General features: G+C 43.1%; 5 protein-coding genes across 6 annotated transcripts; 3 read left to right on the top strand and 2 right to left on the bottom strand.

Moving 5' to 3' along the window:
• The first annotated feature begins 6,573 nt into the window (after positions 1–6,573).
• LOC119027324 (histone H4) lies at positions 6,574–7,033 on the top strand. The gene has a single exon (XM_037112432.1). It carries the CDS (start codon positions 6,670–6,672, stop codon positions 6,979–6,981), a length of 312 nt encoding a protein of 103 aa, XP_036968327.1. The 5' UTR covers positions 6,574–6,669; the 3' UTR covers positions 6,982–7,033.
• Positions 7,034–7,125: 92 nt separating this feature from the next.
• Positions 7,126–7,841, bottom strand: LOC119027064 (histone H2B 1/2-like). The gene has a single exon (XM_037111880.1). It carries the CDS (start codon positions 7,836–7,838, stop codon positions 7,392–7,394), a length of 447 nt encoding a protein of 148 aa, XP_036967775.1. The 5' UTR covers positions 7,839–7,841; the 3' UTR covers positions 7,126–7,391.
• Positions 7,842–10,131: 2,290 nt separating this feature from the next.
• LOC119026944 (histone H1-like) lies at positions 10,132–11,242 on the top strand. The gene has a single exon (XM_037111639.1). It carries the CDS (start codon positions 10,578–10,580, stop codon positions 11,193–11,195), a length of 618 nt encoding a protein of 205 aa, XP_036967534.1. The 5' UTR covers positions 10,132–10,577; the 3' UTR covers positions 11,196–11,242.
• A 1,256-nt stretch (positions 11,243–12,498) lies between these two features.
• On the bottom strand, positions 12,499–12,964 carry LOC119027283 (histone H2A). The gene has a single exon (XM_037112341.1). The coding sequence runs from the start codon at positions 12,928–12,930 to the stop codon at positions 12,547–12,549; it is 384 nt and encodes a 127-aa protein (XP_036968236.1). The 5' UTR covers positions 12,931–12,964; the 3' UTR covers positions 12,499–12,546.
• A 304-nt stretch (positions 12,965–13,268) lies between these two features.
• LOC119027032 (histone H3) lies at positions 13,269–14,604 on the top strand. Of its 2 annotated transcripts, XM_037111844.1 has the most exons (2): positions 13,269–13,706; positions 13,752–14,604. In XM_037111844.1, the coding sequence occupies exons 1-2, from the start codon at positions 13,302–13,304 to the stop codon at positions 13,896–13,898; spliced, it is 552 nt and encodes a 183-aa protein (XP_036967739.1). In that variant the 5' UTR covers positions 13,269–13,301; the 3' UTR covers positions 13,899–14,604. The 2 variants fall into 2 exon arrangements, with proteins under 2 accessions (XP_036967739.1, XP_036967746.1); XM_037111851.1 differs by having other exon boundaries at positions 13,269–13,758.
• Positions 14,605–16,822: the final 2,218 nt, after the last annotated feature.

Raw genomic sequence — 16,822 nt, 5'->3', positions numbered from 1 at the left:
AAAGCATTTGTTAGTTTATTTATTGCAGTAAGGCATTTGATAAAATATAGCATAGCCTTCAAATGTGGGCATCATATGACATGTACCAGTAATTGGTTTGATAATACAGTGTAACGGTATCATACTCAATCTAAAATATGCATTATAATATTTATTATGTGCCAATAGAAACCCCCTCTGCTGTGCAAAGCATAGCAGAAAACACAGCACAGTGACAGCGACTACATGATGACCCACCACCAGCAATCAATGATTGGATGATCTCTTCTGGGCATGCAGAGGGCTTCCTGATGTCACTGTCTGTGTTGCTGGGCTCCCTTTGCCTGAAGATGTTTGTCCTCTCTTTGGAGTTTGGAGTGTTGTGTTCACCAGGATGAGAGAGGATGCTAGCTGCTCCTGAAACTGTCTCCTGTTCGTTGTGTCTTTGCTAGACATCTTGAGAGCTTTGCAGTCCCGCTTGTAGAGGAGCCAGGCATTGACAGCAGCAAGGATGATGGTGTGCCAGAAGACGTACATGTACCAGCGACAGGATTTGAGGGGGAACTTATATTTGTCTGCATAAATTTTGCAGTTCTGACCTTTGGCTCATATTCCATTGACACTGCCTTGGTAGATATCAAAGTCACGCATCATGCCACAGATTGCAGTTCTCTCCCCATGGGTTTGGCTTGCCTCGCATATATTGCTTGACGCTGCTGAATTTCCCCTTGAAAGGAATCATCATCTCACCCACAGAGTTGTGCTCTTCTGGTATCACCTGCAGGCATTTCTCTCTGAATGAATCAAGCCACAGTCTGAGTTTCCATAGTTTGTCTTTCTTTTCTGTCTCAGATACTGCCATGTTGTTTACAAAACGTAATGACGTCAACAGGGATTGGAATCTGTCGTGGGGCATCACATCATCAATAGGGGAGGGCCGTGTCTCTGTCTCCCAGTACATACAGGTTCCAGCCATTTGTACTATTCCCATCTTCAGGTACATGCCAAGCATTTTTTCAATTTCCTTTGCAGTGGTGTTTACAGATGTTCCATGTGTCTGAAGGCGGTACTCATTCGTGTTTTGTGTCAGAGCCTCAATCATGTCTTCATACACAAATCTCTGGAAGTATTCCAACGGTGTGTGGAGGGAAATGTCATCTCTGGTGATATCCACACCAGAAAAAATAGTGTTGGAAATGATGAGATATTTTTTTTTAGCCAGCAATACCTGTCACGGGGCATGGTGTGCTTGTTTGTTTGTGGCTCGATGTCCCTGTAATTATCAGCTGGACAGTCCATGGGTGGTGGGTTGTCCACTTGTTGACAGACATCTTCATCTGAGTCTTCATTGCTCTCATCAGTGTCATCGAGTTCCATCTTAACTTCACTCTCTCCAATTTGGATGATATCAATCACATCCTGCACAGGGTATCACAACGCCACAATGGTGGCATTCTGAAAAGAAAATATAAATTAATATGTAGAGATATGCTTTTTATAATGTAGTACATAACCTGAAGGAATAGATTAAAAACACTAAAACACAGACAACACTGTCTACTTCTTGTAAGTCACTTTGGACTTAAGTGTCTGCTAAGTGCCCTATATGTAAATGTTAATGGCTTAGCCTATGCTCTCTACTTATCATGCTAAATGAAAGATGCATCCCAATCACCAGCCATATAGTCACGCAATACTGCCTTGACATGACAATACTGCTTCTTATGCTCTCTAATTATCATACTAAAAGGGAAACATGCATTCCCCCACTTACATCCACACCCAACATTCAGGAACCTTTTCACCTTTCCTAGAGCTGAACTGTCTGTTGATATCCTCTTTGTGGACAAACTCGTGGGATTTAAAGTCAGTCTGATCAATTTAACTACATTTTTTAGAGTTAAAACTTTCAAACCAGTGGAGGGAATACAACCTGTTTGTGCCCACTGCAACAAGCCCGCTACTTTGATTAACTCACCAATCACCCACTGTAGAATTGCAACAAATATATGACAAACTCTACTATATATGTTACATATTCTAGACATCGTAATAACAACAAACATTTTACTTATTTGAATATGAAGAATCCAGTCCAATAAAACAAAGATGGTGATGCTGTTCAAAAGAAACCTGGAGACGTTGTGTGAGTTCATGGCTATTAGGCAGGACTTGTGTACAAATGTACTATCCAATAGCATCGTGAGACTGAACAATAAGACACAATGATTAAGAACATGTGATAAAAGAAATAAAATAACAATAAGACAAAATATATCAGATAGTTTTTTTTAAGGATGGCTAAAGGTAACGTAATTTTACAACAAGGGGTGTTACAAAGTTTAAAAAAAAAACAAAAAAAAACGACCAATCGTCTCCAGCTGGTAAGATGTAGGAACGACCGCTGAAGCACCGCCCAGTCAAACTCAGGCCATCTCTTCTCTATGACGTCCGCAGATCAGGTTTATATAGCGCATGCCTCTTCGTTTGCATCAGACTTCTACATGGATCTGTTCCAGTACAGAGTGGAGAAGGCCCGGCCTCCACCTACCATCCGCCAGTGCTACAAATGCCAACAGTTCAATCACATATCCACAAATTGCAAAAACCCTGTTGTATGCCTGAGATGCGGCGAAAACCACCACCACAAAACCTGCAGTAAAGACAAACGTGAAGCCAAGTGCATCAACTGTGCTGGTGAACACTCTGCTGCCTCCAAGAATTGCCCCGTCTACCTGTCATACACGACTCCCGAAAGCCACCACCCCCTGAAAAACCCCCAACCACCATCCCCACCAGCTTGCCGTCCAATAAAAAAACCCAACTCACCCACCTCCGCGACGACCTTAGGAAGCTGGCCATGGATGACACCAGAATCGAAGAAGTCATCGAAAGCATCAGAAAACACACAAACTACATCTCATGAAAATCCTCACCCAAACCACATATAACACATCTGCCGTCCCGTCCTCTGCTACATTCTTCTTTTCATAATGACCGTCAGTACCTTTCTTCATTTAAATATCAGAGGGATAAGAGGAAATAAAGAGGAATTAATCCAACTGCTAAATGAAAAGAACATCTCTGTAGCATCAATAAATGAAACATTCCTAACAAAAATATCACGCATCAACATCCCTGGGTACAATATCATTAGTAAAGAAAGACAGTTTAGACGAGGAGGAGGAGTAGCAATTTTAATCAGGAAAAACATCGAATACAGTGAAATGGATTACGGTCTCTCATCACAACAACTCAACGGAAATGAATATGTCGCAATAAAAATAAAAAATCATCTGCACCCTTTTATGACAATCATCAGCATCTACTGTCCCCCTGGAATAAGACCTTCAGCAGAACTGTTTCAAGCCTCTGACACCTCTGACCACACCCTCATCATGGGAGACTTCAATGCAAAACACACCGACTTCCACTGCAATATAACAAACACAAATGGAACTGCACTCAAACAGATTTTAAACAACACCAACTTATTAGTAATCAACACCAATGAACCCACCTACATCTCACCAGCAACAGGCAACTCGGACATCCTGGACCTGATTCTTTGCACCCCCGACCTGGCCTCAAAACTTCTCCAGTTCTCCACCACAAACCATCTCAGGAGTGACCACCTACCTGTCCTCACTACTTTCTCCTTCCACCTACAAGCCATCCCAAACAATAAATACAACTACAGAAAAGCAGACTGGGAAATTTACAGAACGCACATCGAAGAAAATCTAAAACAAACACCCATTACCTCCAACACCACCCCCGACGATCTGGACCACCAAGCAGTCCTGATAAGTCAAATACTCACCCAAGCCAGAGAGGAGACAATACCCAAAAACACCAACAAAACTCCAACACAGTCATTACCCCACTACATCCTCGAACTCATCAAACAGAAGAGAAAAATTCGACGAAATTACATCCAGTCCCGATCACCTCAAACCAAAAGAGAAATAAACAGACTCCAAACCACTATCAAACTACAACTCAGCCTCCACAAACAAAACACCTGGAAATCTTTTTACAAGAAACTGGACCATGACATAAACCCCCGAACCTTCTGGCAGAAAATCAAAAGCATAAACGGAGATCCACAAACCAACACCACCCCCTCACGTAAATCCTTTGGCACAATCATCACAGACAATAAAGAAAAGGCCACACTCTTCCGTAACCACCTTGAAAACATCCACTCATGCCCCAATGACACTCACTTTGACAACACATGGAAAGACCTGGTGGACAAGGAAATCACAAAACACAAATCATCACAGACAAATAGATTCGACCCCCCCACAGAGCACCACCTTCTCACAAGGCCTGTCACCACCAAAGAAATACAACTGCACTTAAAAAAGTTGAAAAAAAAAGCACCAGGAGAAGACACCATCCACACCATACTGATCAAACAAGCACCAGTCACCTATCTCCAGCACCTTGGACAGCTCTACACCACTTGCCTCACCACCGGCCACTTCCCTTCACCCTGGAAGACTGCACTAGTCATCATGATCCACAAACCCGGAAAAGACCCCCACGATGTCACCAGCTATCGCCCTATTAGCCTCCTCAGCCACATTGGAAAACTCTTGGAAAGAATCATCACCTCCCGCCTCAGCAATCACATCGAATCAATAGGTCTCATCGGTATTGTGGTGGAAATTTCTGTCAATCAAAGAGTAAAGTCAGATCTGTCTTTTCGGTAAGTTTAATCCAACCATCTGCAGATGGACTCACCACACAGTCAAATTCATGAGCTGAGTGAATGAGCCCCGAGTAAAGGAGTGTTCACAATTTTATACACAGATATCAACAAGGTCAGGGGAAGAGACAAGCACTCTCGGTGCCAGCAGTGATTAAGCTACACACACACGTACATACGACTATCCCAATCAGACAGGCTTCTCATCGACACAAGACGTAAAGTTAAAACTTCATGACGCATGACCTGGGACTCTGTGCAAAGCATAAAATTATCAGACATAAAACATAAGACAAGAAGACGACTTTCTATCTGAGTTTTAGCTGGTTTGTGACTCTGTTACAATCATATAGGGCAGAGGTTAGGTGTTCATGCATTTGCATAAGATATCAGTCACATGAAGCAAGTTAGATAAATGTTTTTAAGAAATCATATTCAATAAAATAGTTCAAAATTCATCAACCCATAATGAAAAGGAATTTTTCCATCACAGTATCCATCAAGCAGGTTTCAGAAAAGGTAGAGCAACAACAGACAACATCCTCCGTTTATCTGACGACATCTACAGAAACTTCAATAAAAAACAAATTACCCTAGCAATATTCTTTGACATCGAAAAAGCATTCGACAAAGTATGGCATAACGGTCTCATGTACAGATTAATGGACACCAACCTCAAACTCCCCAAAGCCACCCAATCCATCATCTCCAGCTTCCTCAACAACCGCCACATCAAGGTCAAAGTCAACTCAGCCATCTCAACATCATTCACCCCCCCAAGCAGGAGTACCACAAGGCGCAGTTCTCAGTCCACTTCTATTTCTCATCTACACCTCAGACATCTACTACCCGCCAGCCACCATAGCCAAAGTTTCTCAGTTTGCCGATGATCTCTGCTACTGGTCCAGCTCAAAATCTCCACAACTAGCAGCCAATAAACTCCAGCATTGCATAACAGAAATAGAAACCTGGTCAAGCATGTGGCGCATCAAACTTAACCCCGTCAAAACCCAATGTGTCATCTTCACCAAGAATCAACACCTACAGCTCAACAACACCAACCTCTCATTATTCAACCAACAAATCAGCATCAGCAACGAAGCAACATTCCTCGGAGTCATCTTTCAAAGCAACATGACCTGGACCAAATTCATCACAAAACTGGAACAAAAAGGAAACATCAGACTGAACCATCTCAAAGCCCTCTGCGGAAAGCATGGTGCATCACCCTCAACAATAATCAAAGTCTATCTAGCCTACATCTGCCCCCTGTTTGAATACTCCGTTCCCGCCTGGATCACCCTCACTGACAACCGGATACAACGCCTCCAAGTCATACAAAACAAAGCACTAAAACTGGCTCACCGTCTCCCAAATTATATCAGCAACCACTACATCCACAGAATAACCGGCATCCAGACCATCAGACAGAGACACCAAGCATTAGCCCTAAGATACCTAAGCACAGCAATAACCAACCCTGCCCTTCAGAAAACCATCCAAGAAGCCAAACAAACTGTCAACACCCCCCTGTCATTCATCCTCCAGCTGAAGCCCCCCTCCCCCTCCCCTGACCCCCTAATCCCCTGATCCCCTGATCCCCCTCTTCCATGGCCAAGTAACTTAACACAAAACATACAACACAAACAATCTAATACACACACATGAATATATGAATATGAATGATCACTTATGAAACACAACACACAAAACACATAAACACGAGTCTGCACTAAGTACACATGAGCACTTTATTTTGTTTCTCTCTCTTTCTCTCTTTCTCTCTCCTGCCTTGGTTCACTTACGTCCTCCTTCCTCCAGAGTCCAGCCCCTCCCACCTCTTGCCGCTCACCAAGCTCCACCCACAACAATGGGTAGAAAAGGGCAGACGCCCTGAGCTACTCCACCAGGCTCAAGAGCTCTCGACTCGACTGCATCAGACTTGAAACAGTCAGCCAACGAAACTCTACAACATGAGCGGAAGAGGCAAGGGAGGAAAAGGACTCGGTAAAGGAGGCGCCAAGCGTCACCGCAAAGTCCTCCGTGATAACATCCAGGGAATCACCAAGCCCGCTATCCGCCGTCTGGCTCGCCGCGGTGGAGTCAAGCGTATCTCCGGTCTCATCTACGAGGAGACCCGCGGAGTCTTGAAGGTTTTCCTGGAGAACGTCATCCGTGACGCCGTCACCTACACCGAGCACGCCAAGAGGAAGACCGTCACCGCCATGGATGTGGTGTATGCTCTCAAGAGGCAGGGCCGCACTCTGTACGGCTTCGGAGGTTAAACTGCTGCGTCCTCTGATATAAACAACCAAAGGTCCTTTTAAGGGCCGCACACATGTTTAAAAGAGCGTTGTCCCCTTTTAAAACAGCTTTATTGGATTATTAAACATGATTGTCGTTTGCTTTTGACAGATAATGCATTTAAAAAGCCGACAAGTTTATTAGTAAATAGGGGCTCATCATAGCAGGTACATTCAAGTACAAAACCACATCAAATGGTAACTGCCCGAGTGAGTAGAATGACGGTTAATATTGTCTCATCTGTTACTGTTAAACGCTGTTAAAGTTTCCATAACTTTTTCTATAGTTGTTGAAGTCAGTCAACATGTCAAGTTAATGTGGAATATGTCTTATGAGAAGAGGTGGTGGCTCTTAGAAGAGCCTTTGGGTTGTTGTAGATATCAGGATCAGTTTACTTGGAGCTGGTGTACTTGGTGACGGCCTTGGTGCCCTCAGACACAGCGTGCTTGGCCAGCTCACCGGGCAGCAGCAGGCGGACGGCGGTCTGGATCTCCCTGGAGGTGATGGTGGAGCGCTTGTTGTAGTGAGCCAGACGGGAGGCCTCACCGGCGATGCGCTCGAAGATGTCACTGACGAAGGAGTTCATGATGCCCATGGCCTTAGAGGAGATGCCGGTATCGGGGTGCACCTGCTTGAGCACCTTGTACACGTAGATGGCGTAGCTCTCCTTCCTAGTCTTTCTCCTCTTCTTGCCTCCTTTCCCGGCGGTCTTTGTCACCGCTTTCTTAGAGCCCTTCTTGGGGGCAGACTTCGCTGGTTCAGGCATGCTTCTCTCTTCGCTGGAATCAACGATGAATGTGTTTGAATGCTGAGAGCAACTCCTTTGTATAGACCTCATGCAAATACTACTGTGCCATCTCCCTCCTGTGATTGGTTGAGCTGCTCGCAGTGGAGGATGGAGTCTCCAACTGGGAGATCCACGAGAGCTGCAGCAGAAGGACGTGATGAAACTCTGTGACCAACTAAAACGAAACACATTTGTGGATTCAATGATTCTTTGATACAAAACACACTGCATTTTGATACCAGATGTTACAAACGTGATGTTGCCATGGCACGTCGATATACCATAAGTGAGGATATTGATTACATATGTGATCACCACACTGGTGAGGAGGAGAGAGGCCAGGAAACTGACAATGAGGACACTCTTGTGTCCTACTGTCCAAAGAAAAAGAACAATTACGACTCTGCACAGGGATGCGGCGGTGAGCATCAGGGAGGACAAGAAACCCAATGCCATCCTAGATTACAACAGGAACAAAAGCAGAATTGACAACCTTGATAAGGTATGTTGATTTTTATTTTTCATGTACTTCTCCATAATCAGATTGTTTGAACTGCACTATAAAAGTAAGACTTGGTTTTGGTGGAGTACACATTAAATTTATGAACAACACTGAGTCAGTTCTGTCCATGTGAATATGATACATGACGTATCATTTGTATATATTCATGATTTTATCTACTTTGTGCACTTTTGCAGGTTAGTGGCACATACTCTTGTCAGAGGAAGACCCATGGTGGTGTTGTTCAACATGTTAGATGTGTCAACATACAACGCATTTGTGCTGTGGATGGAGGTGAAGCCAAGATGGAAGCAGGGGAAAAACACACCTGATAGAGTGATGAATATTGTAATGTTGTTAGTTGTTCTTTAATGTATTAAGACATTGATCTTGTAATATTGTGAAATTGTTTTGGGATAATTTCCTTTGTACACAAATAAAATATTCCAGTCACATTTGACCGGGAACACGACTAGTGTTACTTTATATTACTGTATAAAAAAATGAAATGGTTTCAAAACAAATGTCCTTGGTAACTTGACCCTGAGTAGTCTGTGATAAACAATATACTATGTTTCATCTTTTTATTTCTTATAGTCGAAATAATCCAGAAATTATGCCTTTTAGAAATCGAATTCAAGATGTATATGGTCAGATCAGTGAGGTATACAGGCCATAAATGACAAATAGAAGTTCAAAACCTGTAATGTTCACATGAACTGAAGTTGGTAAAAAGATCTAACACAACAAGTAGTGATAATTATGTATTTTTACAGTTTTTATGATGAGTTTAAATGGAACGTCATTTTTGACCGGGAACACAAAATTGTTTAACATGAAACAAACCCAACATGAGGGTTATTTACTCTACTGGAAAGCAACACAGAGAAATTTCTTGAGACATTGTTATTTTTTCTCACCCATTGTTTCTTTCAGTGTTTACACTAAGACTGAGTTCACGTTTTCAGCCATATCTTAAATAGAGAGTCATGGTGGGAAAGTTTGATTTTCAAAACAGGCAGAATAAGTTTGATCAAGAAACAGTCAGAATAAAATATGGGATGGTAGAAATAAGAGAGTGGTGCGTTTCACGAAACACATGATGGAGCTGTCCATGGTGCCTGTGCACACTGACAGGTGGTATTCCTGCTACTGCAGACATATTTAGTTTGATTTCTCTTTTTGGATTGATTTATATTTTGTTACATAGCATGTGAAACTAAAGACAATGTGTTGCAGAAAAAACGGCAAACTATTCCTGTTCAAATGACATCATGTTTACCAATTAAAATACAAATTGTGGCCTAATTTTTTGTCAATTTTTGTATTATTATACACTTCTAATGCAAAACACTTTTAGCACAGCAACTATGCAATACGTTTCAGCTCAATTGGTAACTTTTTTTTTTTATTAAAAAATGAATAAATATATAAATAAATAAAAGTTTTTAGAAATTCAATCAGAACAAAAGTCCATTTACTATGAATTGCACAACAGTGTGAGAATTTTGAAGGGGGTCCAAATTCTAAATTTCGGTATCAGCATAATACAAGTGTGAAAAAGTCTTTCAACATCCAACAATGATACAGGCTACAAAAAAGTATTTTGAGACACTTCAGCTACTATGATGTCATTAATTGACTGTATTTGTTCACAGTAGATCTATTAATTGTTTATTTATATTCAAACGAGTCCTCAGCAGGAGAAATGTTGACAGCCACAGTGAGCTGCTCTGTCTGACACCACAAGCCTCGGCCATCATCGGTGTGTTTGCTGCTGCCAGAATAACTCGAATTTATAACAAAATGATGACCGACAGATGGTTGTTGTTACTTCGTGTCCCTGAACAAACAGCTGGAGCAGCTGGAAAACTACTTCTGACGGAGCTCTGATGTATTTTAAAACACTTTAGGAGAGAAATGAGAGGGAAAAGTCGCGGAGCAGCGCTGCTCACCGCGGTGAAAGCGGGAGGTTTGGAGGCTCCTCCAACAAAAAGCAGAGAGCAGCAGAGCTCTACATGACTTCAATATGAAGAGAAACAAGTCCGCTATCGGCTCCTTCACTGTCAGCCTTCAACTCTTGTCCCACATTTAGTCTGGAGTCTTTTATCGATGAAGAGAAAACACAAGTGGCCCGGCATTCACACTGCTCACAGGAGCCGCGGCCCGGGTTGACTCTCCACGGTTCTCATGGTGTGTTTAAGGACCGCCTCCTGTTCTGGATTCTCCATTCGTCCAGTCACACTCTCGTCTCGCTGTCGTGAGTAGCATCAGATTTTGAATACACAATGGCAGAAGTAGCTCCAGCTCCCGCCGCCGCCGCTCCGGCTAAAGCCGCCAAGAAGAAGGCGAGCAAGCCCAAGAAGGCCGGCCCCAGCGTCAGAGACCTGATCGTCAAGGCTGTGTCCGCATCCAAGGAGAGAAGCGGAGTGTCTCTGGCCGCTCTCAAGAAGGCTCTGGCTGCCGGAGGCTACGATGTGGACAAGAACAAGGCCCGCGTCAAGACCGCCGTCAAGGCTCTGGTGCTCAAGGGGACTCTGGTCCAGACCAAGGGGACCGGAGCATCCGGCTCCTTCAAGATCAGCAAGAAGGTGGCCGAGCCCAAAGCCAAGAAGCCGGCCAAGAAGCCGGCCAAGAAGGCTCCTGCTAAAGCCAAGAAGCCCGCAGCCAAGAAACCCGCAGCGGCCAAGAAGCCCAAAGCTGCGGCCAAGAAGCCAGCAGCCGCCAAGAAGTCCCCCAAGAAGCCCAAGAAACCCGCAGCCGCCAAGAAACCCGCCAAGAGCCCCAAGAAGGCCGCCAAGAGCCCCAAGAAGGTGGCCAAGAAGGCTCCTGCAGCCAAGAAGGCTCCCGCAAAGAAGACTGCCAAGCCCAAAGCCAAGAAGGCAGCAGCACCCAAGAAGAAGTGAGCCCTCACCAACACCTCCTCAACAAAGGCTCTTTTCAGAGCCACCCACACCATCCTCAAAGAGCTCAGTCCTCTTCATTATTCACCACAAATCTCATCACTAACAAAATCTTTTACATTTTAATGCCACTGACACTCAACATCACACTCTATGTTCACCTGCTGGACGGTGGGAGAACTCCTCTTCACTTCTCAAACTGCTTTTATCACACTGCAGGTTTCAACACACCACTTAACTGATACTGATTATTTTCTTAAGTGTCACGTCAAATGATGCACGCGCGCGGGAACAGGAAGAGATGAAGGCCTTCACTTAATGTCTCATTACATCTGTTCAGTTGCACCTGATGATCTGAATTATACGGGTGGGCGATACCGCAAACTTTGGTATTTATCCCATACCAAGTGATTACAGGGCCAGTATTGCCAATACCGATACTGATACTTTTCACTCGAAAATTCCTGATCATTTAATGATATGGTACTTTTGACTTTGATTAGCTGATCATGACTATAATGATACTAAAACACAGGACAAAGATTTTAACCAAATAAGAAAATATTTCAAATAATTAAATATATAACTTACCTGCATGAATCCTAAATAATTAAGGTGCAGTTCATTCATGAGCATTATTTGGATGAGTTGCAGCCTTTATCCTTCACAATTATCTGATAAAATGTTTTATGATCCATATTAACAGTAAAATCACTGAACTGCATTTTCAATTCTATTGATTCTTTTTCCATTTTCAATCTTGCAGTATGGCAGGTGAATGCATGTATTAATGATAATAGTAATATGGTGCTATTACTACTATTGTTTTGTGTGTTAGTGACTTTTTGTTTCTTTGAATGTTACATTGTTGCAACATTGACATTTATATTGCTGATTAATAAGGACATCTATTTTTAACTTATTTCAAGTACCGTATATTAAATTAGTTTGAATAATTCAAACACTGGTAAAATTTGAGATTTTGTCATTTATGTGCTGGCAGTGGCACAAATGTGATTTAAGTTTCCCAGATCATCTCGAAATGTAGAAGAAAGCCCAGGTTTATATCAGTCGTGTTCTTGATGTATGTGTGAGGGTAGAGATGAATTAAGAGACTCAAAGTCATCTTAAAAATAGATAAAGGCGAAGGAATCAGCTCAGTAAAACCCGCCTGACCCGAAGGTGAATAGATCGGACCTAAAATGCAAAATGCAATCAGAACAAAAGTCCAGTTACTATGAATTGCACAACAGTGGGTTATAGTGAGACAGACATGAGGATCATTGCTGTTTATGAGAAGCAAGTGGGGGGCTCTTAAAAGAGCCTTTGTGTTGGTGGTCTCTGACAGAGCAGTTTACTTCTTGGCGGCCTTCTCGGTCTTCTTGGGCAGCAGGACAGCCTGGATGTTGGGCAGCACGCCGCCCTGAGCGATGGTGACTCCACCCAGGAGCTTGTTGAGCTCCTCGTCGTTGCGGACAGCCAGCTGCAGGTGACGGGGGATGATACGGGTCTTCTTGTTGTCACGGGCAGCGTTTCCAGCCAACTCCAGGATCTCAGCGGTCAGGTACTCCAGCACAGCCGCCAGGTAGACGGGGGCGCCGGCACCCACACGCTGAGCATAGTTCCCTTTGCGGAGCAGCCTGTGGACACGACCGACGGGGAACTGGAGCCCGGCACGGGAGGAGCGTGTCTTTGCCTTCGCTCTGGCTTTGCCGCCGGTTTTGCCTCTTCCGCTCATGGTTCACTTTTCTTTCTAAAGTCTCGACTCAGAAAATGTGCTGCCGCTCGTCACAAGCCTCCTTTTTATGTCCGCGGAGCGTGTGCGGGTCTCCACCAGACCAACCAGAGAAGAGGCTTTCAGCAGAGGGGCCCCTGGACGAATGAAGGCGGACTTTTTGAACGGATTCCTCGCCAATAAGCAGCGGAGAGTCAGGCGGGGGTCGACTCCTCCAGGCGGAGCTGAGCTCCGAGAGGAGCCGCTAACCAATCAGGAGCCGGAGCTCTGAAGCCGCGTCACCGTTTCGCAGCCGCTCCCGCAGCTTAAGAGCAGCCAGTCTCCTCTCTGGTCTCCACTTTTCTCCCGACTGTTGCGAGGAAGAAGAAGAAACAATGGCAAGAACCAAGCAGACTGCTCGTAAATCCACCGGAGGCAAAGCTCCCAGGAAGCAGCTGGCCACCAAGGCTGCCCGTAAGAGCGCCCCGGCCACCGGCGGAGTGAAGAAGCCTCACCGTTACAGGCCCGGTACCGTGGCTCTCCGAGAGATCCGTCGCTACCAGAAATCCACCGAGCTGCTCATCCGCAAGCTGCCCTTCCAGCGCCTGGTCCGAGAAATCGCTCAGGACTTCAAGACCGACCTGCGCTTCCAGAGCTCCGCTGTCATGGCTCTGCAGGAGTCCAGCGAGGCTTACCTGGTCGGCCTCTTCGAGGACACCAACCTGTGCGCCATCCACGCCAAGAGGGTCACCATCATGCCCAAAGACATCCAGCTGGCCCGCCGCATCCGCGGAGAGCGCGCATAACCTGTGTGCTGCTCCACCGACCACCACGGCTCTTTTCAGAGCCCCTCACTTCTCTACACAGAGCTGCTTCCTTTGTTTCCGCCAACTCTTTCTCCATATTTAACAATTTTCTCTGCTTGTCCCCTGAATGATATTTACTCGATGTTTAAAAGTTGTTCAATTTTAGCAACCGATTATTATAATTAGAGTTCAACATAATTCATACGTGGCGCATTTAAATCATCAGGTTCAAAACTCAGTAGTCCTACAACAGCATTATCATACCTCACGTGAATCACGTTTCTCAACACCCTTATTTCCTTAACCCTTTAATCCCCCAGACGATCTCGCTGAGGTCCGATTTTATGTCGCGTTTCACACGGAGTTGATTCTCTCACACTTGAGAACTCCAACTTCTTTAATATAGCCTCAACTTTACCCCTTGTTGATTACATTGTTTTCCCCACCGCTGCTTTAAAGAGATGCCTGGCACAATGAACAACATGCGTATGTGCAAGTACACATTTATACTTACCCAGTTCAGTCGCAAGCATGCATTCAAGAAAGGATGATGACTATCATTATTGGTAATAATAAACGATTTCAAATTTAAAAAGGTGAATTTAGTCAGCCATTTCGATATTTCAAGTGTGAGATATGATTCATGTAAATAACAACTTGCAGTGGGCTCAATGTATTATTTGGGCGTTTGAATATAGTTTCTTAATTTATCCGTTTGAAAGAAAAAAGGGTTTTTTGTTGTTTTTCTTCGTTTGGTTAAATATAGTTTATGGAGGAAATTCCGACCTCCTGCTGGAACGCAGCATCATTACACAAACTGTCCGCGACTCACAGCAAGAGTGGGTCCACTTGATTACTAACCGGGCATACCCTGGTGTTGCATCAGCTGGGTGGAGTTTCCCATCAAATTAATGTAAAATAAGCACATCGGTATAAGCCACGGTAGATTAATCAAGTGGACCTAATGTCTGCGTATCGGACCCTTGACAGCTACTGTGTTCCACTGGATTAAATAAAAGTTCATTTTAAACAGCTTTATTTATCACATATACATATTCCATACATGGTAGCAGTGCAGTAGTCATAGAAACATTACAACAGTAATAATTGAAAAATAAAACAATGAAACAGAAAAAAAAAAACCAAAATAAAAAAATAAATAGATGCCAGGGGTCATGAGCAAAAAAAAACCAAAATAAAACAAAAAAAAAAAAATGAATTAAAGATAGTGAAGTGGGAGCACAGTCTCACAGTTTTGATAGCTTTCCTGTTCTTAACAGAGGATACTGACTTGAAATACAACTTCAATTCTTTCATAAAGACACAAATAGAGGTTTCATTTTGGCAAATTTACATTTGTGGATGTAAAACTTTGCCATAATTATAATGAGATTAATTAAATAAAATTCTTTTTCAACTGAAATGTCACTCTTTATAAAACCGAAGAGCACATTCTGCAAGAAGTCACAGAAAATATTGTCTAAAATAAATCTACAAATATCTTGCCACACTTCACATGTATATTTACATTTCCAAAACAGGTGGATAACAAGCTCAGTATTGGAGTCACAAAAGGCACAGTTTAGATCTAGATCAACATATTTGAATTTGATAAAGAAGGAGCTAACCAGGTAACACTGATGAATAATTTTCAATGACACGTCCAGTGTGTTGGCATTACATTTGTGAGGGATGGTGTGTTGTTAGGCAGATATCTGTCATGTCTGCTGTATCCTGGTCCAGTGGGAGCTGCTGTTCCGTCATAGACCTCCACTAACATAACACTATTGTAGGATTATTTTTATTATTAAATTATCAATGTTACTGTGTCCTCGGTTTATAGGTCGCTCCTGTGAAATGTGCTAAACAACACTAATACATATTAGGCCAATTGTGGATCATTATAGACTACTGTGTCAGTGAATTATTGCTCTGAGTGGATTATTGTTAACTCTACTGAGTTTGTAGCATCTATCTTTGCCACATTTATCAGAAAATGTATTATGTGCCTACATTAATACAGTTTGTTTTTTGTTGTATTGTTTTGTTTTATTCAAAAGAATCATAATAACACAAATTACAGTAAATTTAAAGTATGAAAACTATACTATATATGACCGTTAGTTCTGCCCACAGAATGTAGGTTAAGGCCATCCACAAATCCACTTTGCACTACCGTGTGAAATATAAACAAACATATTCCTTCAGTATCACACAGCGCACATCACACATCAGTCATTCATCTTTGTTTGATAACTCTAACAAATACAATGTGTCAAACTGCTTAAAAGTGAACTTTGAAATTGGGTGCATGCTTTAAAGGGACACTGTGTTGTATATTGCAATGTTTCATGTAAAAACAGGGAATTTCTGCATTAGTGTAACATAACTCAATTATACTAATATTTGCTTAGATGTATTTTGCTCAGTAACCTGAGGAGTTTTGTCTTTGAAGGAGCAATTCTGAAATATTTTGGAGCCACGGACCGGGAAGCAGGGCCGTCTTCACCTCCATGTATGTATGTACATTGAACATCCCATCTTCACCCAGCATTCACCCCTTTTTACTCTTACTTTGAATACACCACATACGTTTAATTCCTTTCGGTTTCGTTCTAAAAGCATATTATTATTTACTGGTCATTTTCGCTGATCCTGATATTTCCCTGACGTTTTGAGGACTGGACTAAGCTGTGAGATACAGGGTTGAGATTGGCCTGACACGAACCAAGTGAGGGAAACCTGTCTGAACGGTTTGGGCCTGAGGCAGGAAAAGAACGTGAGTGTAGCAGATCTACTTACCAAAAACAATCAGCAACATACTTTATCGGTCATTCAATTTCCTTTATTCAGTCAGGCTTGAATTATTGGCTACATGATCCGCCATGCTGTACTGCTTGATGTAATACTATACTATTTTTAAAGCACTACCGTGGCTCAAACAGCCGACCACAACCGCATTTTACTAGTTCTCAGTGCATGGGTTTCAGATCATGGCTGACATGGAAACGGTTGAGGGTAGTTACCTTGACATTCGAACTGAAGAAATAAGCACAGTATGTTCACCATTTCATGCAACGAATAATTACTGATAATTGAGGGGAGTTGAA

Source organism: Acanthopagrus latus, chromosome 1 (genome assembly GCF_904848185.1).
Source record: "Acanthopagrus latus isolate v.2019 chromosome 1, fAcaLat1.1, whole genome shotgun sequence".
NCBI lineage: Eukaryota > Metazoa > Chordata > Actinopteri > Spariformes > Sparidae > Acanthopagrus > Acanthopagrus latus.
The sequence above is the reverse complement of the archived record's forward strand: the minus strand, read 5'-3'. Positions and strand labels throughout refer to the sequence as shown.

Bases quoted from the DNA above. Each gene is read 5' to 3' on its own strand.
- LOC119027324 (XM_037112432.1), top strand. From the start codon at position 6,670: ATGAGCGGAAGAGGCAAGGGAGGAAAAGGACTCGGTAAAGGAGGCGCC.
- LOC119027032 (XM_037111844.1), top strand. From the start codon at position 13,302: ATGGCAAGAACCAAGCAGACTGCTCGTAAATCCACCGGAGGCAAAGCT. The intron at 13,707-13,751 runs GCATAACCTGTG...GGCTCTTTTCAG, and splicing joins GCCGCATCCGCGGAGAGCGC to AGCCCCTCACTTCTCTACAC.
- LOC119027283 (XM_037112341.1), bottom strand. From the start codon at position 12,930: ATGAGCGGAAGAGGCAAAACCGGCGGCAAAGCCAGAGCGAAGGCAAAG.
- LOC119027064 (XM_037111880.1), bottom strand. From the start codon at position 7,838: ATGAGGTCTATACAAAGGAGTTGCTCTCAGCATTCAAACACATTCATC.
- LOC119026944 (XM_037111639.1), top strand. From the start codon at position 10,578: ATGGCAGAAGTAGCTCCAGCTCCCGCCGCCGCCGCTCCGGCTAAAGCC.